The sequence below is a fragment of the Amphiura filiformis genome, chromosome 2 (assembly GCF_039555335.1).
Source record: "Amphiura filiformis chromosome 2, Afil_fr2py, whole genome shotgun sequence".
Taxonomy (NCBI): Eukaryota; Metazoa; Echinodermata; class Ophiuroidea; order Amphilepidida; family Amphiuridae; genus Amphiura; species Amphiura filiformis.
This window is the reverse complement of record NC_092629.1, coordinates 81473513-81496255: the sequence shown is the minus strand read 5'-3', so window position 1 is coordinate 81496255 and position 22743 is coordinate 81473513. Positions and strand designations below refer to the sequence as shown.

The following is a 22743-nucleotide window of genomic DNA, read 5'->3' as shown; positions in this document are numbered from 1 at the left end:
CTCAAACAAATCTTGATTTGCAAAATAAACGAATGAAGCCAAAATATGAAACAAATTTAAAGACTACAATTTAAGAATCATAAAATTGAGAGTTGTATATTGTTTTGAAAGTTGCTGTGCTAATTGGGAGAGGTGATTTCAGTTTAGGATCAAGTGAATTCCAGGCCTTAGCCCCTCTGAATAAGAATGAGCGTCTACCAGCTTCAATTCTGGGTTTGAAATTAAGTGCAATATTGCCATGAGCGCTAACACGTGTATTGTGACAATGACTGGTTTTCACAGAGGTCAAAATTGTTTGCATATACTTTGGAACAAAACCAGCAATACATTTATAAGTTAAAAGACACAGATGGTCTTGTCTAAGGTTGCTAAGAGGCTTCCATTTAAGTTTTTCCCTGATTAAAGAAGATGGTGTCCTGACTGGAACTTTAAGAATGGCCCTCCCAGCCCTGTTCTGGAGACGCTCAATCCTATTCAGAAGTGTGTTATTGCAATTTCCCCATACGGTATCACAGTAAGTCAATCTTGGAAGAATAAGAGCTTTATAAATTGTATTCATGTGGTTAGCAGATAGCCATTCCCTGATTCTGTACAACATACCAATGTATTTCGAAACTGTTAAACAAGTTTGATTAATTTGTGCTTCCCATTTTAGATTTTGGTCGAAAATGACTCCCAGGTATTTACATTGATTGACATTTTCAAGTTGTTCCCTATTCATGTAAAGACTTAGCTCATCAACCCTTGCATTAAAATAACTTGAACAAAAAAGCATGGCTTTTGTTTTTTTAGCATTTAAGGTCAATTTGTTCACTTCCATCCACGATGTAATTCGTTTAAGATCATCATTAAGATGCACATTGATCTCATTTATGTCTTTTGATGAGCGAAAAACGGCAGTGTCGTCAGCATAAAGCGTGATTTTGGTATCACTGGACACAGTTAAAGGCAGATCATTGATATACATCGTGAATAGAAGTGGGCCCAAAATTGTACCTTGAGGCACACCAAAGCTGACACATTTGAATGCAGAAATAGTATTACCAATCTTAGTTGCCTGCTCTCTATCACTAAGATAAGATTTAAACCAATCCAGCTCCAGACCCAAAATTCCAAAAGATGTAAGCTTCTGAATAAGAATGGCATGATTGACCGTATCGAATGCTTTTTTAGGTCAATAAAGACCCCTCCAACAAAATGGCCAGCATCAATGTTCTGGAGGATGTATTCTGAAACATCGATCAAAGTGGTAAGTGTGGAATGTTTGGGTCTGAATCCGGATTGATGTGAAGAGAGCAAATTATGTTGACTTAAAAAGGCATACAACTGATTATGAATTAGGCGTTCAAAAGTTTTCATAACAATAGGAATAACAGAAATTGGACGGTAGTTGTTAACATCGTCTCTGGACCCCTCTTTGAATAAGGGAGTGACTCTGCATAATTTCCATTTTTGAGGGACCTGCCCACTGGATAAGCTGTTGTTGAATAACTTAGTCAAAGGTGTAATAAGGGGACCAGCCCCTGCTTTGAGAAGCCGACTGTTAATACCATCTAAACTAGTTGCTTTCTTTGTATCTAGAGACTTGAGACACTTAAAAACCTGCTCCTCAGTTATGGGGGAAAATTTAAAATCATTACCCTTAAAAGTAGACATTTGCTTAGAATATTTATCATCAACATTGTCAAACTTTTCTGCTAATTTTTCACCAACAGAAGAAAAGAAATTGTTCATAGCATCAGCTACTTGTTGTTTGTCATTAACAATTCCATCCTGCGTTTTAACAGCAGGGATATCACTCTTGGTTTTACCAGGTAATACGGTTTTAAGTGTTTTCCAAAGTCCACTAAGTATGATATCTATTGCTGATAAGGCTTTGGATGACATACTAGTATGTTATCTACTACTGATAAGAGTATGGAGGACATATTAGTGTGTTATCTATTGCTGATATGGGTGTTGATGACAAACGAAGTATGTTATCTACTACTAATAAGAGTGTGTGACATATTAGTATGTTATCTATTGCTGATAAGGGTTTTGTCGACATGCGTAGTACGCTATCTACTACAGATAAGGGTGGCATACTAGTATGTTATCTACTGCCGATAAGGGTGTGGATGACATACTAGTATGTTATCTACTGCTGATAAGGGTGTGGATGCCATACTAGTATGTTATCTACTGCTGATAAGGGTGTGGATGACATACTAAGTGTGTTATCTATTGCTGGTAAGGGTGTGGATGACATACTAATGTAGTATGTTATCTACTACTGATAAGGGTGTGGATGACATACTAAGTATGATATCTATTGCTGATAAGGGTGTGGATGCCATACTAGTATGTTATCTACTGCTGATAAGGGTGTGGATGACATACTAGTATGTTATCTACCACTGAAGGATGGTGTTGATGACATACGAAGTGTGTTATCTACTGCTGATAAGGGTGTTGATGACATACGAAGTGTGCTATGTACTACTGATAAGGGTGTGAATGACATGACATATTAGTATGCAATCTAATACTGTTAGGGGTGTAGATGACATATACTAGTTTGTTGTCTACTTCTCATAAGGGTATTGATGACATACTATTATGTTATCTAATGCTGATAAGGGTGTAGATGACATACTAGTATGTTATCTACTGCTGATAAGGTTGTGGATGACATACTAGTATGTTATCTACTGCTGAATAGGGGTTGGATTACATACGAAGGGTGTTATCTACTGCTGATAAGGGTGTAGATGACTACTGCTCATAATGGTGTAGATGACATACTAGTGTGTTATCTACTGCTGTTAATTGTGTAGATGACATACGGAGTATGCTATCTATCTACTACAGATTACATCCTATGTTATGCTGATAATAGTGTGTATGACATACTAGGTATATATCATGTTTATTGTCATGATTGAAAACGAAGTATGATTTTCAAATATTGTTAGAATTCAAGAACTGAAAATGTGGCTAGAAGAATCTATGTATGGCGTAGGGTAATGTGTTTACGAGCCATTTAACCACCGCACAGGCGTGCTCTTTATAGTCAGGTGAATCTACTGATCATTGCTTTTGGCGAAACCAAACTAGCGGCGCACGGTGTGTTATTTACCCAACCATTGAACGAATGGAGTTGTATTGTTTGGACCAAACAGTCCTTATCCGCCTCGTTGGTTTCCAATTGAACTTTGTTGGGCTATTCCAGTTGAAATCCATACACCCTCTATGGAAGACATGGCCTTAATCTCCCACACAGCCTCAGGGAGTCTATATTTCAAATGGAGTACATGTACCCATTCAGGTAACCCTATTTGAAATTCACACTCCCTGTGTGGGAGATTAAGGTAATTATGGCTTCTATATGGGTATGGATTTCAACTGGAATAGCCCATTAGTAATTCAGGCACAAAACACTGCACATAACGCACTGTGCTGCCTTGTTTCAAAAATTTTAACACGAAAAAAATATTTTCCAGCCCCCATTAAAGTATTTCTGAACACTCCCTAAGAAGTGATTACACCTGTATCTCGTTACATAAATAGACGAGTTAATTTACACATGAGCAAGATAGAAAACGGAACACCGGTGTTTTTGCTTGCTAGTGACTCTATATACTCTCCTGAACAACATATCCAAAAAGGAAAAAAAAGGGCACAGGGGAAAAATATTAATTTGCATACTTCCAAAATGGCGGCTATTGCCGGCCTGAAATTTCAAAATTAGAGGAATGTGGATAAAAAATCGTACATATGGCAAAATTTTTCTACCATAAACATAAATTTTGTTCCAATTCCATCCCCCATGTCAAAAAGAAATCTACGCCACTGAATATGGATTAAAAAAAGCATATAATTGTATTGATCTTATGATTAGGATTAAGAAAAAGTATAGTTTGACCTATCTCCGATGTATAGTTCTTGAATTATAGGCATAAAGGTCAAATGTCAAATTTTATTATCCGTCAATATGCATAGGGGTAAAAAAAAATGAAAATTGCTCCGATTTCGCACAAAGTGGTCTCAAATTGTTCAACTTGGAACAACATTTTAAACAAAGAATAGTTTGCTATATCTCAGGTAACATCACAAAATAGATCAAGATTAACATGATTCAATTGGTTTTGTGGTCTCAAATTGTTCAACTTCGAACAACATTTTAAACAAAGAATAGTTTGCTATATCTCAGGTAACATAACAAAATAGATCAAGATTAACATGATTCAATTGGCTTTGAATTAATTGATCTTTATGCCCATAACTCAAGAACTATACATCGGAGATAGGACAAACTAAACTTTTTCTGAATCCTAATAATGAGAAGAATACAATAAGATGATTTTTATCCATATTCAGTGGCGTAGATTTCTTTTTGACATCATGGGGATGGAATTGGAAAAAATGAAGTATAGTGAATCCAGCACCTTTTAGCGACAGAATAAGTTTATGGTAGAAAACATTTTGCCACACAGACGTCAGCATGGGGGGGTGATTGGGGGAGGTATCCCCCATCCCCCCGGGTTCTACGCCTGTGTCCATATTTCCTCAACTTAATTTGAGGCCTGCATAAGCGGCCATTTTGGAAAATGCCCTTTTTGCCCTTTTTGGATATGTTATTCAGGAGGGTATTTAGAGTCACTAGCGAGCAATAACATTGATGTTCCGTTTTTGTCTAGGTGCGCCCATTTTGGTGCTTAAATTGACTTGTCTAAAATAATGCCATTGCAAGAAATACATGTGGCAGCCTTAGGCCCTGGCCTGCGGGCTGACTGTATACATGTATATTCGTCATGCATGTAAATCATTATTACATTTGATCTCAACGCAATACTTTTTCACTTTTAGATTCATGCGCAACGATCAACGATACTTGTTCTGCCTTATTAAAGTATACGCAACGTTCTCGTATAAAATCCATAACTATGGTTTGGGAATATATCTCTGATTACTTTAATCTTCGATCAGTTCTGTTATGTTCTGCAACATTCCTCGTTATATCATGGCTCTTGAGACGACCACGCAACATGCCACCAGGACCATGGAGTGTTCCGATTCTCGGGTCACTGCCGTACTTAGTATTTGTTAAGTACATGTCTCCAATGGAACCACACCGAATGTTCGAGGCTACTGCACGCAAATACGGACATATTTTCAGTCTGAATGCATTTGGTTATCATGTCGTTGTATTGAATACATACGAAGCCATCAAAGAAGCGTTTCAGAATCCATTGCTAAATGATAGACCGATTAATAAACTGGGGAACGATATAGAAACTGGTATGAATACATATTCCTAATTATATCTTGTGACGAAGACGTTTTTGTTTATGATTTGTTTCCACATAATGTAATAAGTTGGCTGGTGACAGAGCATTTTCCATCATTGCTACTGTTATATGGAATGGCTTGCCTTCCCACATTCGTGACTCTGGCAATGTCCAAACCTTCAAGAAGAACCCGAAAACTAATCTTTTTACCTAATGTTTTCTCCCTCTTGTATTTTTCCTTTTCCATAGCGCTTTGTTTCTTCATTTAGCGCTCTCGAAGTCTGTGTAATATTATTATTATTATTATTATTATTATTATTATTATTATTATTATTATTATTATTATTATTATTATTATTATTATTATTATTATTATATATTAATATTATCCTTCTGCATAGGCTACGCCACAACAATGTTGTCAAAATGTTATTGTAAAATATTTTTTGACAAACGTTTTTGACACTTATTCAATAACAATGTTTTGTGTTTGCTGGGACATTAACCCCAAAGACTCGGGAAGGGGGGAACCAGTTGCGAGTCCTGAAATGTTTGTCAATACTAGTATGGAGGACTTTATCAAAATTCACAATCTCTGCAGCATGACATGTGCTGATGACACGCACATTTATGTATTGAACTAATCCTTATTTGGTGAATTATTTTCAAAAAGACCAATATCCATAAAATTATATATTCCTTGGTATCAAGTGTCTAGAAAGAAACTGTTTTTTTGTAATTTTCTCCAAAAATTGTTATTTTTACACCAAACCTGTGTTGATATGTATATATATTTCTTGTCTTATAAAAATGTATGCAGTTTTATAATATCTTGCATGAATAATAATAAAAAGTTACAGGACTTTTAATTAATGCATTTATTAGAGTACACAGTACCCTTAACTTAAAGCCATAATGTACAATCTTTTAAAATGATTTTGGTCATTGTTTTCCAAAGAAGATTTTTTGGCATATTTGTAATATTTACACTTGTCCCAACTTACACCTAAGTGGATACAGTCAAATTCGTTGTATTTTTTAGAACAACAGAGCAAGCTTGAATTAAAATCATAATTGTTACTTTAAATCCCCATAGAACACCACTGTTAAGCGTCTAAGTTAGTTAGTATTTGGTTTTCATTTTATCTCATAAGGTTGGCTTTAAATGACCAAAAAACTTTCTGACAGTTGTTACTACTAATATTTTATAAATATTTGGCAAAGAATAACCAAATTAAATACAGAATTCGTATATAATATAGCTTTAAGGAATGTTTAAATACAGTCACCATGACATATACAATTAAAACTCAAATATCTGTGAATGTATCTTTACACAGGAGTTGCTACTGCTTGCGGTGAATCATGGAAACAACAGCGGTACTTTTCACTTAATACCTTGCGTGGCTTTGGCGTTGGAAAGAGAAGCTTCGAAGAGCAGATATCAATGGAAACCAAAGCTCTCCTGGATGAAATTAAAATACGCAAAGATCAACCATTCAATCCTCAATATTTAATCGTGAATGCTGTATCGAATGTGATATGTGCGGTGATTTTTGGTCAACGATATCACTACACGGATGAAGATTTTATAGAACTTTTCACCAATTTAAATCAGCAGGTTAAGATTATAGGGAGTGGCGGACTTTTACTGTTTATACCTATCATGAAGTACGTTCGCCCAGAACTATTCAGATTGTTTTTAGAAAACAGGGAACGACTGGCCCAATTCATCAACAAGATCATCAATGAACATCGCATACATCACGATCCTGAACATCCACGAGATTTCATTGACGTCTACTTGACTGAAATTGAGGCAAATAAAGAGAAACTTCAACCATCACATCTCAGTGAGCGAACTCTGAACATCACTATCGGACAACTTTTCAATGCCGGGTCCGAAACTACTGCAACGACGCTTAGATGGGCTTTGTTATACATGATGAAATATCCTGATATCCAGCGTCAAGTTCAGCAAGAAATCGACAACAAAGTTGGCCGTGATCGTCTTCCCCAGCTTTCTGATATTCCAAATCTACCCTTCACAGGAGCTACATTGTTGGAAATCCAACGCATCGTAACAGTTGTTCCATCTGGCTTGGTTCATTGTGCGGCAGAAGCTACCATGCTCGACGGATACACAATTCCAAAAGGCACCTTCCTATTCCCTAATTTGTGGGCCGTACACCATGACCCCAAGGTGTGGAAAGAGCCGTTTCAATTCAACCCAGCACGCTTTCTTGATTCCTCTGGCAATGTTGTCCAGCGGCCAGAGTTGATACCATTTTCTACAGGTAAGCCGTCTATTTTTAGAAGTAACTTATGTTTTTATTGTAAGCCGCACATGTAAGTGCATGTCCCGTCGTATTTCCATTGGATAAGTAACTTAACTTTTCCTTGTAAACCGTGCATGTCCCGTCATACTCTTCCATTTTGTAAGTAACTTAAATTTTCCCTGAATTATTCTTCTTCCATCTCCTCCTCATTTTCCTTATTCTTATCCTTCTTTTTTATTTCTTCTTCCTTTTTTGTTCAACAGGGCGAAGGATCTGCTTGGGAGAGAATCTGGCAAAGATGGAAATCTTCTTGTTCTTTACTCACATGATACATCAATTCACATTCCTGGCGCCAAATGATTCTTCCAAACTTTCACTGGAAGGTATTTCGGGTCTTGTCTACCAACCAAAACCATTTGAAACTGCAGCCATTCCAAGACAATAGAGAGTATAATGTACAATAGTTATGATGCGCTATAAGGCCCCATGTCACTTGATCGACAACGCAAAGTAACCTTTAAAAACCAGTTATTTGAAAATAGTTTCTAAAGTTCTGTGTAATTTTTGAATATCTCCTGAAATATTGTGTTATTTTAGAAAATTTTTGTGATTTGTTTGTTATTTTACAATATTCTTGTATTTTCTTAGGTTTTTAGAATGTTTGGTTATTTTGCGTTGTCAATCAATTGACATTAGGCCTGTTATAAGTAGCTGCACCTGTTTTTTTTCGGGGGGGGGGGGCAAAGTGAATTTCAGGGGGAGCTAAATCGAAAAAGTGGAAATTTACGTAATTTTGGTGGTTTTGCCTCAAAAGTGGGGGGCGCGAACTGGGGGATGGGGGCAAGAAAAGTAGCGCCGCCTTCGCCTGTTATATTTTACTACAGAAGTTCGAATATTTTTGCATTGTATGCGTGAAACAAGAACGTCTTTCATTCGCAGTGATTCCAGAACGTCTTTCATTCGCAGTGATTTTGGTGCGGGGGTTGGAATACTTTTCATAGTATACAGTGCTAACTTCTGTGGGTCACAAGAAACAAAATCAAGTTTCAGTCCCTTCCCAATGTTGAAAATCTTTCTAAGCCAATGATGTGTATTTTAACCGAGTAATTGGCACTGGGTACTGAAAGCAAGCGTATGTTAGGTATCTTTAATACCTTTAGTTGTCTTAGTAAATCTTACATATACCGTAAAACCTCGTCTACAAGCATAAAGTGTGTTTTTGATGAAAGCTAAATTAAAACTATGCCAATAATTAACTCCATAATATTATAACTTTGTCGATGGATGGCGTCTGGATTAATTTAGCTTTCATCAAAAGCACTCTATATGCTTGAAGACGGGGTTTTACGGTAGTGGACGAAAAATATATAAATAATAATAAAAACTTGACAATAATAAAAAAAACACTGTCCCTTTGGCCCAAATCAATGAACACCAGACCAGGTCATCTTGCTTCAATTGAGCTATTCCAGTTGAAATCCATACACCCGCTATGGAAGATATCACCTTTACATGCAGGGGGGGGGGGGTGTAGATTTCAAATGGAGTCACCCACTTAGGTAACCCCATTTCCAATTCACTCTCCCTGTGTGGAATATTACGGTCATGAGGGTGTGTAGATTATAACTGTAATCCCGGACTGTAATAAGCCATTACGGAATTTATGACGAGGTAGTTCTAACAGTGGGATGGTAATGCAATAAATTGGTTTTAATCTTACCTTAGCGGTAGTAAATATAAACTCTACTCTTTCAGATTTTAAGGAAATTGGTATTGGTGTTCCCCAAGGATCTATAAGCTGGCGCGTGTTTTGCTCTCTGCACACCGTTGTTTGATGTATATAGAATTGGCTTCATTATTATTTATTACTATAGATGGCGCTATTTATCCTAAATCATATTTCTTTATTTGCAAGGGGTAGGTGATTAATACTGCCATTAAAACAGCTGGAATAGGTGAAACATTCAACAAGGAAATTTTAAAAACATATTCTATAAAACAATAAAAGGAGTTGTTTGTATTAAAAACTTGAAAGAGTAATTTCCAGTAACTAAATAACGCCACCAATTTTGTCATTAATGAGCTCTGATTAAATGATCAACTTTCTCTTGCTATTGCTCTGGGATTGACAAGTATTTTACATCATTTTACTTGGATAAGCTCCAGGATCATTCTGAACCAGTTTTTGATAACTTATTTTTCTCATCTAATGAGGAATATTTGTGGACATTTTGATATAGTGGATATCATATTTCATCACACTACTACTAGTATTTCTGTACTGTGCTACTGAGTATTGATTGTGTTTCACACCTACCAAACTTGTACTCTTCATGGCTGGTATATTATTGTCTACCATTGTTGTCTCCTTATTGATTGAGACTGTTACAATGTCTCCTCTTTCCTACACTAGAGAGGAGTTACTACAACTTAACTGTAATACATCTATCAACAGAGTTCCCCAAGATACCTATTACCAATAAGGAACTTGGGTATATGTAGTGTTAAGCCTACAAAGCGTGGACATCGTGCGTTCGCCAAATTGAGGGCCGATCGCCGTTGACACTCAGTGTTGCCAAAACTTTTCAGCGTCAAGGCGCGGCGCATTGACTCGCCAGGCCGCGGTAAAGGATTCTCAAGTAGCCCAATTTTTAAAGCTTCCAAAAAAGCTCCCAATACCGGATATTTGGGCGGATTACCCAAATTTAGAACGCAAAACACCCAATTGGGCGGAAAAGCACTTGACTTTGAAACTTCCGGTACTTACTGGGAAGTTACTGACCGATCAATAAATGGTCACAAAACCCATTGTAATTTCAATTTGGACCTTCAAAGACTCAAAACCTTTATAAATCGGCTAATTTAAAAGGAAACTACATCAAATTAGTGCCGCGGCCTGAGACTGACAAAAGTAGCCCAATTTTAGACAAGTAGCGGCATGCTTTTTTGAGTAGCGGCAAGTGATCGCCAAGTAGCCCAATTGTGCGCCTAAGGCGCGGCGTTGGCATCACTGTTGACACTGTGCAGTCTTGTTCATGTTCACCGAACCAGAAATTACCCATCATGCAACGCTAGTTTGCCGAATAGTCGCGTCCATATAGTTCCTCGTGGTGACGTCATCCCGCTTGGGATTGATACAAAATACAGGTTGTTCTGTCTGGGTATGAGACTACCAGGCCAGTTTGTGTTTCTAAATTTTATTTGACAGTCATATAAATTAATTGCAGAAAACCCGAGTTAAATCGACCTAAAAATAAGCGACATACGATGTTTTATATATGGCATATTTTTACACAAAAAATGGATATTTTGACTGTTTTCAAACAAGAAATTTAGATTTATACCAATAATAATCCAAACTTTTTATTTCAATACCATAAACATTGACTGTCGTGCTCATTAAAACTAGAAACACATTTGGTCGGAAATGAAATGAAAGTAGTGAATTTCAACGATATTTGTGGGCCGTATTACTGCACTGAATTTTGTCATTAAAACATTAAAACGTGTCTGCTTGTTCCTTGCTTGCGTGATTTTTAAGGAAGGAATGTGTATGTTTTATATAGTAAAAGAAGCAAAAATTATATTCTGTGATTTGATACTTTTTTAAGTGAAAAAAAATTAATATAATATATAAATCATGCAAGAAATGATCATGCCAATGTCTCGATATTAAAATGCCATGATGCGTGTACGCCTATGCACTGTAGATATAGCGAGGAGATGCTGTATCGATTTTTAATAAAGTTCATTGTTAAACAAATAACGGATGGCCGGGTTAACAATAGATGGGTCAGAATTGGGGAATAATCAATATCTAACGGTACAGTTGTTGATGGTTCATAGTGAAAAATTATTCAATTACTTGTATAGAGGGCAGTGCGAACAAGATTCCCAGATCGGTCGTCGTGGCAAACAGCAAACCTCCATTCCTACGCTAATTACAGAACGAAAGGCAAACCATCATCCTAATCGAGGGGTAAACTTGTCAAATTTGAAACAACTGCCTAATTTGTACACGCCACCCCCCATATGTCTCAATGCTTGTCTTTGGAACGTCCAATCTGCTGCAAATAAGACTACGCAGATTGCTGATTATATTCAAGAACATGATATTGATGTATTTATAATGACTGAAACCTGGCTTCATGATTATGATGCAGTCATCATTGGGGAACTCACCCCTCCCGGCTATACTTACCTCAACGTACCTCGCCCCTCCGGTACCCGTGGTGGTGGAATCGGCGTTGTTTTCAAAACACCCCTTAAACTGCGTCAGATTCCACAAGAAATTCACACTACTTATTTTGAACATGTTTACATCACCGACTTTACCAAGCGCCTTACATTGGTTGTAATATACAGACCTCCTCCTTCTCGTGACAATGGCTTTCGTACATCTGACTTTTTAACTGAATTTGACTCCTTTGTTGATGATATATCTGTGTCTCCCAGAAAATTACTGCTTGTTGGCGATTTCAACATACACTGGGATGAACAAAACAAATGGGATGTTAAAAAGTATGCCTCCATCATCTCCTCTGTTAACTTCCAACAGCATGTTGACAAACCAACCCACCGATCTGGACACATATTAGACCATGTTTTGTCATGTCCTGATGATGAATTAGTGAGTGATTTCCATGTCCATGAGATGCTTGTGACTGTTCACCACTGTGTCCTTTTTAGAATCAATCTTCCGAAACCTTTGCCACAAAGAATTACCCAGACTGTTCGCAATTACAAGAGTATTGATGCCGCACATTCTCTCACACATTGTCTAACAAACTGAAAACTGTTCCAGTAGTCGACAATGTTGACGATTTGTACAACTGGTACAATTCATGTACAGTTGATGTCGTAGACCAATTTGCCCCAGCTACTACTCGCACCCGCGCTATAAGAAATCGCATGCCATGGTATAATGATAGTGTCCACGCTGCTCGCAGGGAAAGACGAAGAGCTGAAAGGAAGTGGCAAAAAACTCGCTCTGATGAAGATCGTGATCGGTTTTGACCATAAACAGTTCAGTCAATGTGTGTATCTTAGAAGCAAAACAATCATATTTCACTGACAAACTTGCAGATGCTGACAATAAGACCGTTTTCAGCACTGTGAATCATCTCCTTAACAAGCAGGTGCGTCATCTTCCTGCTCATGATGACCCCAAGGTGCTAAGCAATAAATTTTCCAAATTCTTTGTCACAAAGATTCGTAAGATTCGTGATGACTTGCATGCAGGTGTTTGCGACCCAGCTAATGATGTTCCATGTGATAATTGTCCCCAATTCGCTCAATTCCATCCTTTAACGGAGGATGAAGTGTTGCACGTGATCTCCAAGTCATCTAATGCCTCGTGTCTGCTTGACCCTGAACCAACATGGCTGCTTAAGGACCATATTCAATACCATCTCCCTGCACTGACAGCTATTGTCAATGCATCCTTAACATCCGGTGTGTTTCCTAAAGCTGCCCACTCTGCTGTTGTTTCACCACTAATTAAGAAACCTTCTCTTGATAAAGACAATCTCCAAAATTACAGACCAGTCAGCAACCTATCACACTTAGCTAAAGTCATTGAGAAATGTGCTTCTGCTCAACTTGTTGAGCACTTTAATACCAATGAACTCACTGATCCCCTCCAATGAGCATATAAAGCTATGCATAGCACAGAGAGTGCACTGATCAAAGTCACCAAAGACATTACTTCTGAGATTGATTCTAAGAAGGTTGTTTTAATGGTTCTGTTAGACATGAGCGCGGCATTTGATACTGTCGATCACAAAATCTTGATAGACCGTCTCAATAAGCGTTTTGGAGTTTGTGGTGTGGCATTAGAGTGGTGCCGTTCGTATTTGCAAGGATGGACAAGTCAAGTCAATATAGGTGGCCATCTATCTGATCCCGTCGTTGTTGAATTTGGAGTTCCTCAAGGATCGGTACTCGGTCCTTTGAAATTTACCATCTATACTACACCAGTTGGTGATATCGCACGCAAATATGGTATTCACTACCACTTGTACGCTGATGACACCCAGTTATATACGTCTTTCGATCCTCGTATCCCTGGTGAACTTGATTTAACTCTTGCCAATCTAACATCTTGCATTGATGAAATTCGATCTTGGATGGCCTACAACTACCTCAAATTGAATGATTCCAAAACAGAATTCTTTGTTGCCGGCTCTGTCTACAGCCTCAGACTTCTCCCATCGCTTACTCTCACCATAGGTACATCCATGATCATACCATCTCAAGTAATCCGCAATCTTGGCATATTTTATAACCAGACAATGACATTCACTAATCACATAAATCACCTTCGCCAAACTATCAATTTTCAGATCAAGAATCTGTGGCGCATCCGTAGTTTCATCGACTTTAACACCTGTCATCATGTTGCACGAGCCTTAATAACATCAAGGCTTGACTACTGTAATGCTCTCTTTACTCATCTATCTGCCACAGACATCTGTCGACTTCAGCGTCTCCAAAATGCCGCCGCAAGAGCCATCTTTGCTGTCGGTCGGAGAGTTGATGCTGCCTCACTGCTGGTCAAATTGCACTGGCTCCCCATCTCCAACCGCATTACTTTCAAGCTTCTGCTATATGTTTACAAATCTATGCATAATCTCGCTCCAGTGTACTTATCTGACTGTTTCATTCTATATGTTCCTGGCCGACCTCTCAGATCATCGGGTGATACCACTCGCTTGGCAATTCCCAAAGCAAGTATCACTGCCTTTGGTAAAAAGCGATTTCACATCATTGCTGCCCAAGCCTGGAATGAACTCCCCATTACAATCAGATCAGCTCCATCCATTGATTCTTTCAAGAGACTGTTGAAATCATATTTATTCTGATGTATTTTGTATTATGTATTATGTTTTTTTTATGATATTTGTACACGCTATGGTACTTTTGTGTATAGCGTTCTAAATGCAGTGTATTATTATTATTATTATTATTATTAATAGATACATTTTATATCCGAAAAAGCTATAAAAATGCTATACAAGTGAATAATTTTGTAAAAGAGGGAAAAGTAAAGTTGAGAATGACTTAAAAGCATCTGTATACATTAGCATGATATCACATTTGATATCAGAACTTCAGTAGACAATATGATGAAAGACCTAGACTGCGATGTATTATCCCGATCAGCTTGCAAAGCCCTGCAGCCTGGAGGTGGACCGGTGATCTGTTTGGGTTAGCATACTTGACATTTCGAGAGCTTTTACAAATGGCAGAAGCTGAATACTTGAACAAATTGAATTTAATTTGTGAAAATAGTACCTTCCAATTTGATAATGTTGTAGTAGTAGGTGTTAAGTCTGTTTCTTCACATTGCAATATGCAACAGCTTATAAATGATTATACAAGGATAACTACTATATACTTAAATTTTGTATCAAAACCTGACAAAATATATTCATCTGGGGTTCACAGCTTGGGACTCCCCGATCACTCTCTTATATACTTGATTCGTAAAATTAAAAAAGTAACAATTCCTACTGAGATCATTAAATCTAGATGTTTTAAATAAATTGGTATTGGTGTTCCCCAATGATCTATATGCTGGAGCGCGTTTTGCTCTCTGCAGACATCAGAACATTATGATGAAAGACCTAGACTGGGTTAAACCTAATGTAGATGGGAGCATCAATAACTTATTTTTTCTTTTAAATGTACTGTCTCACACACATTGCTCCTGAGTATCTTTCTTCAAATTTTACTTTCATTTACTCTACGCATTCCAAATGCACAAGGGGTAGCAAAGCTCTTCTGAAAAGAAAACTTTCCTTTATGGATCTTCAGTTGCATGAAACAAGCTTCCTCGCAATCTTCGTATCAATTTTAATTCAATGAGTTTTGGTAATTTATTTGGTCTGTAATTTGTGTATAATAATTTTGAGCTAAATACATTTTTGCATTGTGTTTTGTATTATGTTTGGTACCATCTTTTGCTTACTTGCTTGCTTGCTTGCTTACTTGCTTATGTTGACTCTTGTAGTCGGACTCCCATAATGGCTCTCCAAACTGCTCTGTCAAGCATACAATTCTTGATGTCTGGGCCTGTTAATCCTGTATCATCTGCCAACATCTTGATATAATCCTTCTTGGGTGTGCACCTCTTGTTCGCTTTCCATGTTTGGGATGCCACATAAGAACACTTGAAGCTGCTTCCTCTTCGCTTCTTGCACAGTGCCCTGCAAACTTTAACCTTCCTTTAACCTTCCTTCCATCTTTTTGTATAATATATTTTCTTATTATATTGTTTTTATCATGTTCATGTTCATGTATATTATATTATACTTATAATCAGGTCTTTCAGGGAGACCAGTACATTTGTATTAATGGAATTTCCTGAATAAATAACGAATATGTAATATAAAAATATTGCGATCCCTGGTTGTGACTATATATGGGCCTTCTACTGAGATTTTGCAAGATCTCATGGTAGAAATGTTCAACTCTGGATACAATTCCATCCCGGTCCGTTATTACTTCCTCATCCTCATCTTGTAGGGCAACCATCTGTGATCTCCCAAGTGTTTGAATTGCATGATTGTTTTGTCTTTTTGTAGCTTCTGCCTGATACCAAGATTTGCTGTATCTTTTTGACATTGTGTTCTCTTAGTTCTGCCTTCATTCATTTCCTGATAGTTTTACATACTTCCGAGTACTCTATTTTCTGAATATTGGTTTGCTGTTTCATTTCCCTCCTCTTCTTGAGAAGTTTTAGAGTGGTTTCTGGGAGTTTATGTTCTTTCTTTTTCACTTCCTTTCCAGCTACTTCCCTGGAACAGCTATTGATTGTGTCTGCTATGGCTTTGAATTTTTCAGTAAGATCCCAGCAAACACAAAAACGTTTTAAAAACGTTTTAAATAAGTTATATTTTTGCTTTTGGTTTAGGTAAAAACTTTTTAATAACATTAAAATGTCGGGTTATATAAAGGTCATGATAACGTTTTAAAACGTTTTGTATGAAAACACACTACAACAATATTTTTAAATGTTTTCAAAAATGTTATTGTAAACTATTTTTGCAAACATTTTTGCCAAATATTGTGTCAATACTTAAATAACATTATGTTAAAATATTTGAACCCAGCAAACACAGAAATGTTCTTAAAATGTTTTTTCAAAACCTTTTAATAACATTTAAATGTCGGGTTATATAAAGGTTATGAAAACGTTTTACAACGTTATTGAAAATATTTTGGGCAAACATTTTTCAACCCTGTTTAGAATGTTTTGTATCAAGTTTTCAAGAATGTTTTTGGAATGTTATTAAAACGTTTTTATGCCCTTTATATAACTCGACATTTAAACGTTTTCTGTAAAACATTTTTGTTTGCTGAGCAGTAGATTATCAAAAAATGTTTTTTAACTTTATGAAAACGTTTTATACTCTTCATACACCCTTTATATAACCCGACATTTAAACGTTTTCTGACAACCTTTTATAACATTTTGCGAATGATGTTGAAACGTTTTTATGTTTGGGAGACTTGTTCTGTAGGGCTACGTCTATGGTGGCACTCTAATGAATGTTGATGTAGCTTGTCTAGACTCAAATTGGCTGTCTTCTTGCATATTAGCTTGGCTCTTTTCAGCCTCATGTTAATGCGGATCTTAGCGCTTAATAATCTGTGGTCACTGCCTGTGTTGAATCTGTTACGAACAGATACATCTGTAACAATGTGTTGCTTGTCTGAAAGGATAAAGTCAATTTAATTTTTGGTTGTGCCATTTGGACTTTGCCATGTCCACTTCCGAGAGGGTTTCTTCTTAAATAATGTGTTCATGATTTCAAATCCTTTGCTGACTGCAAAGTCTAGAAGTTTGTCTCTTCGGTCATTTAGTCGCCAATGCCAAATTCGCCAACTACCTGTTCTCCATCTCTCTGGGTTCCCACCTTGGCATTATAATCTCCCATTATGATTGTATGGCTTGCGTTGTCTTGGTTGAGAAGGCCATTGATTTCTTCATATACTACATCCACTGCATCATCTTTGTGGCTTATGGTTGGCATGTTGATCTGGATGATTCTCAATTTCTGTCGGTCTGATACCTTGATGATCATCTGCGCCACTCTATCAGATGTGATCTTATAGCTTAAAACATTAGCTGTGCTGTCTTTACTCATGATGAATCCTACTCTACTAGCGCCACTCTTGTCTGTACCTCTGCAGTATAGTGTATACATGCTTTGTAGATCATACAAAGCTTCTCATATAACGGCCCTATAATAGGAGCACTATTGTTGTTGCGGACTATACCAAAGCCTTCGACATGATAGACCACACAATAATTGTTACTATCATCAAATTGTTGAAGATGGGCGATTGACTTTCTTACTTCCCATAAAGCATCTCAGCATAAAAAACAATACAGAAAACCGGGCATAGCATGATGATAGTGCAATCCAATAAAATCTTGATGCCCTGTATGAGTGGTCTAAGAACAATCAATTGATTATGAACAGGCCATGCAACTTTACCTCATATGTAAATCTTTCCATTGATGATCACAAATTAGCTGTTGTTGAGGCTAAAATCCTAGGTGTTATGATCCAAAACAATTTGGGATGAGCAAGACTGCTAAGGCCATCCGAAAACTCTTCATGCTCTGCGAACTGTAGGTAGCATCTGTCTCACCTGATGAGTTATCATTGGTGTACAAAGGGTGCATCCGCCATGTTTTGGAATGTGCCGCCCCAATTTGACATTCAGCGCTTACTAGTAGCCAGGTGGCCCAGCTTCAGAAAATTCAAAGACGTGTTTGCATATGCATTCTTTCTAGAAAATATACTACTTATTCAGATTCCCTTCAACTACGCTTCAACTCCAAACTTTGTCCGAAAGGAGACAAAACGTCTGGAAAGAATTTGCCCAGAAAGCAAGCACTTCTGTGAAGGTCTCATCCTGGTCCCACCAAGTAAGTATCGGTCCTACATGAGACCTCATAAGACCACCAAAATGTTTGTCTCGTTTCGATGAAGGATCAACAGCTTTCAGTCTAATACCCTACCCTCTCTCACCAACCTCCTTAAAGCAACTTAGTATTCTTGCCAGTCATTATCATTATTATTAATTCTTTTAAATCCAGTCAGTTCTTAAATGTGTTCTTATTTATTTCATGTTTAACTAATTGATATTTGAATGTTGTTAAACATAATTTTACTCTCGTAATGTACTTTTTAATGTAATGTAATGCAATTTAGCCGTTGGGCTTCTACGTGATTTTGAATAAATGTACAATACAATACAATACAATACAATACAATACAATACAATACAATAACAATAACAGTGTGAGTGATTTGCTATACTAACTCTCATGCTAAAATTACACGAATCTTTTGAAATTCAAATTTCTTATTCAATTCAGAGCCTCTTTATGGTGTGCTACTTTGATTCCATAAACATGACCTTTTGAGAACAATTCAATAAGAAAGAAATGTTTGTGATTTCACCACCGGTACCTCTTATTATGTAAAGAGCAATGGGTGATAAAACCTACTCAAAATTATAGATATTCAAATGGATCCCTTAATGTAATTAAAATGGTATATTCAGCTGGTCTGTCAATTTTTTGTATTTTATAAAGAAAGTAGAAGAGCAGTAACGACACCACTTGCATTACATTCCAGATGTTAAAATTTGAGGAAAAACGAATAGGGCGTTTTTATTTTAGGGCCGTTTTTCTATAACTGGAGAGAGTGGCCGTTGAGAGCGCTACAACCCCATCTTAGCAAAAATGTGATTTATAAAAAAGTGACCAATGCTAATTTTCTAAAATTTCAGAGTATGTAGTATGAACATGTAGAAATATAATCAAGCAGCTCTTCACCGAAAAATAAGAAGTCCTATATGTCAATGAAAATAAAACCTATTTAAAGTCTGCACAAAAAGTAACTCAGCTGTTATAAATACGCCTATAGATTCTAATAACTAATAATTGTTTTCATAATATTTCAACATAAAAAGAAGGATGATTTATTTACGCGCATTTTGATACCCCATTTGTACCATTTTGTTCAATTTTGACAATACAGCAGTGTTTTGAAAGAAAAATACCCCAATTTAAAAGTTGCAGTTATTTGTATTGATTTGAAGTAAGCACGAAGATAATGGCGGGCTTTACGTGTTTACAGTGCTGGCATTATAACCATTGATCGCTGTAAACGGCAACTTTTAAATTCGGGTATTTTTCTGTAAAAGCACTACTGTGTTGTTAATATTGAACGACATTTGACGAATGGGGTGTCAAAATGCGTGTAAATAAATCATCCTTCTCGCTATGTTGAAATATGAAAACATGAAAATAACGTACCCTTATTTGACAACAACGGCTATTTTTACCATTTGGTTACACGTTTAGCAAGTGAACGCCGGTATTTTACCAAAAAATATGAATTAGTTTATACACATTTGTGAAATCATAAGTTGACGTTTAGTACTAAGTTGGATAAGTTGGGTGGTCATATACCAGAGCCCTGAGTTATCACCTTGCGAGAAACTGACCCAAAGTTTAATAATTTTGGATTCCAACATTATTGTTTTAATAGCGGTAATGCTAGTAAAGAGCATACTTTGCAAAACACGATTTTTTTTCTTCTCTGATGGTCCGCTTTTCAGTTGATTTTTAATCCAAGAATACGATTTGTCGGCAACCCAGTAACCTGTATTGGGACAGTAAATGTCGGTAATTTGACATTTGTTTTATCGATCCCCATATGACGTAGATATACATTACTTCATCACATTCTTTTTACAAGTCATTGGTTTCTCTTTCTGCAAATCTCCAAACATTGAGACGTCAAATACCAATAGGCACTGGCACGCTATCCACTACAGAAACTGAGCTATCTTTAGGGACGCATCATTAGACTTCAAAGGGGGGAGGGGTAGGAAGTTGGGGTCGGGGAAAGCTGAAGGCGGCGACTTTTTTCGCCGCCGAGGGGTTCCCGATAATCACTGTTTACTCAATCTCATTCATTTCCTTAACCTGGGTGCTGAAAAATCAAAAAATGTGGGTACCCTTTTAACTTGATCAACCACACCCTCCTCATTGATAAGATGATCAACATTGGCGTACAAAGATCCACCATACCCGGGATTTGTGATTTTTTACACAACAGGCAACAATGTGTTAAGTTAAATGATACCCTCTCTGAATATGTTTTTGTAAACGGCGGGGTACCTCAGGGTACAAAACTGGGCCCGCTGGGTTTTCAGATTTTAATTAATGATACCGCATCTGATGCAAAAACTGAGTATTGGAAATATGTAGATGAAATGACTATTGCAGAAAACCGTAATGTATAACAAAAAGGTGGCTTACAGGATTACCTAACCAAATTTGAGGATTGGTCTGAGACTAATGGATTGAAACTCAACCCTTCAAAATGTCAGGCTCTTCATATTAATTTTGGCAAATCGGAACCTCTTTTTCCGAGCTCACTATTGGCAATGAACCCCTTTCTGTTGTCAATAAAGCTAAAATTATTGGCTTATGGGTGCAAAATGACCTTAAATGGGATGCCCAGATCAATAATATGCTGGTGGCAGCCAATAGGAGGCTTTTTATGCTCCGTTCTTTAAAAAAATTTGGCTTTGACAAAAAGGATCTCACTGTAGTTCTCAAGAGTTATCTCTGACCTGTCCTAGAATATTCCGCTGCGGTCTGGCATTCAGGTATTACTGTTAAACAAAGAAATGAATTAGAAAGAATTCACAGTGTAACCTTGAATCCCTAGATACCAGGAAAACAAGTCAGTGTATGAAATTTGCCATTGGTCTCTCAGATAATATCAGATGTAAACACCTGCTGCCGCCAACCCTTATTCAATGTCATGGCAGAAGCCTCCGTAATGCAAATTCGGTATCCCAATTTAAAATCAGAACACCTCGTTTTCGTAACAGCCCAGTGCCCTATTCTATCAATCTTTTGAACAATCGAGGTAAATGTAACTAGTGGCTCATGTACTCACATTGTGTTGTAATATTAATTTTATACATTGTATGCTTTTGTTGATGTTACAAAAATTGAGGCCCTGGGCCCATAGTATGTGACATTCTAGGCTCATGTAGGCATACCCATCTTAATTGTGATACTCAAGCATGTCAAGTGCTCCGGGTGTACCAACTCAAAACCATGCAGCTGCTATAATTGCTTTAAATTACACTTTTAAAGGACACGGGGTCCCTACTGTTTGCCCTTTGGAGCCTATGTACAGATAAAATGCTCAGTAATATCAGTCAAGTTACTTTTTTTAGAATTTGACATTGAGCCACTGGGTGTCCTAAAATAAAATAATTTTGAACTGATATAGCGTTTTTCCAGAGGATGCAACTGGTGAATCATCACATTCACATTCGCATCAACTAGGCCGGTTGCAGCCGGTCCCGGCCCAAACCTATTACTTGGATTGTAACATCCACCAAATTGCAGATGTGTAGCTCCCCAAATTCCACCGATTTTGAAAGCAGAAGGAAACCGGAGATCCTGGAGAAAACCTGCAAAATCAAGACTCTGAAAAGGGTAACATTTTAAGTATCATATTGATAATTAAAATCTGGTCAACTTTTTAACTGGTGACGTTTCACATCCTATCCTGGATGTTTAATACTGATGTTGGGCGGCAATTGGTTAGTTACTCGTGACGGGGTCACAGAACTCATTTTATAACAGTTTCTGAAAGTATGTTACATACCGTATTAAATAATAATGAAAATATTTTGTCTACATGACGTTTGTTTTTACTTGACGAGTGTTTCTATATACTATGTATGTTTATCAGGTAGAACATTATTAGATGCTTCCAAACCCGTGTTTTCCCACTGTTTACATGAACAACATGCTCTTGCTGTTATGAAATAGCATTATTTATATGACATTTCCTGCTCTGATAAGCATCCCACATGAAAATATCGTGCCCTTATTTCTGTTATTTCAAAAGCGATAAGAAACGGCACGCTGATGGACCCGATTTGACCCCGACCTTTACCATTGCTATCTCTATTGTCAAAGGCTATTATTAGTTCACCATGTAAACATATTTTCTGACCGCTCGCCAGTTTTTGACTAATAGTATCAAATTATGACGGAATTATGAATGTGGACATCGTATAAGGTCCTTGCACGAGGCTATTGTCCAGTCGTTAATATTATAAGGTAC

The 22743-nt window shown here is 37.1% G+C and overlaps 3 protein-coding genes across 3 annotated transcripts; 2 read left to right on the top strand and 1 right to left on the bottom strand.

Moving 5' to 3' along the window:
- Window positions 1–4835: 4835 nt before the first annotated feature.
- On the top strand, window positions 4836–8207 carry LOC140146687 (cytochrome P450 2J4-like). Its single transcript, XM_072168560.1, has 3 exons — window positions 4836–5283; window positions 6614–7570; window positions 7816–8207. Exons 1-3 carry the CDS (start codon window positions 4929–4931, stop codon window positions 7995–7997), a joined length of 1494 nt encoding a protein of 497 aa, XP_072024661.1. The 5' UTR covers window positions 4836–4928; the 3' UTR covers window positions 7998–8207.
- Window positions 8208–11321: 3114 nt separating this feature from the next.
- LOC140143909 (uncharacterized) lies at window positions 11322–13200 on the top strand. Its single transcript, XM_072165738.1, has 2 exons — window positions 11322–12182; window positions 12763–13200. Exons 1-2 carry the CDS (start codon window positions 11322–11324, stop codon window positions 13198–13200), a joined length of 1299 nt encoding a protein of 432 aa, XP_072021839.1.
- A 4218-nt stretch (window positions 13201–17418) lies between these two features.
- Window positions 17419–17766, bottom strand: LOC140143891 (uncharacterized). Its single transcript, XM_072165722.1, has one exon. The coding sequence runs from the start codon at window positions 17764–17766 to the stop codon at window positions 17419–17421; it is 348 nt and encodes a 115-aa protein (XP_072021823.1).
- Between the last annotated feature and the right edge of the window lie 4977 nt (window positions 17767–22743).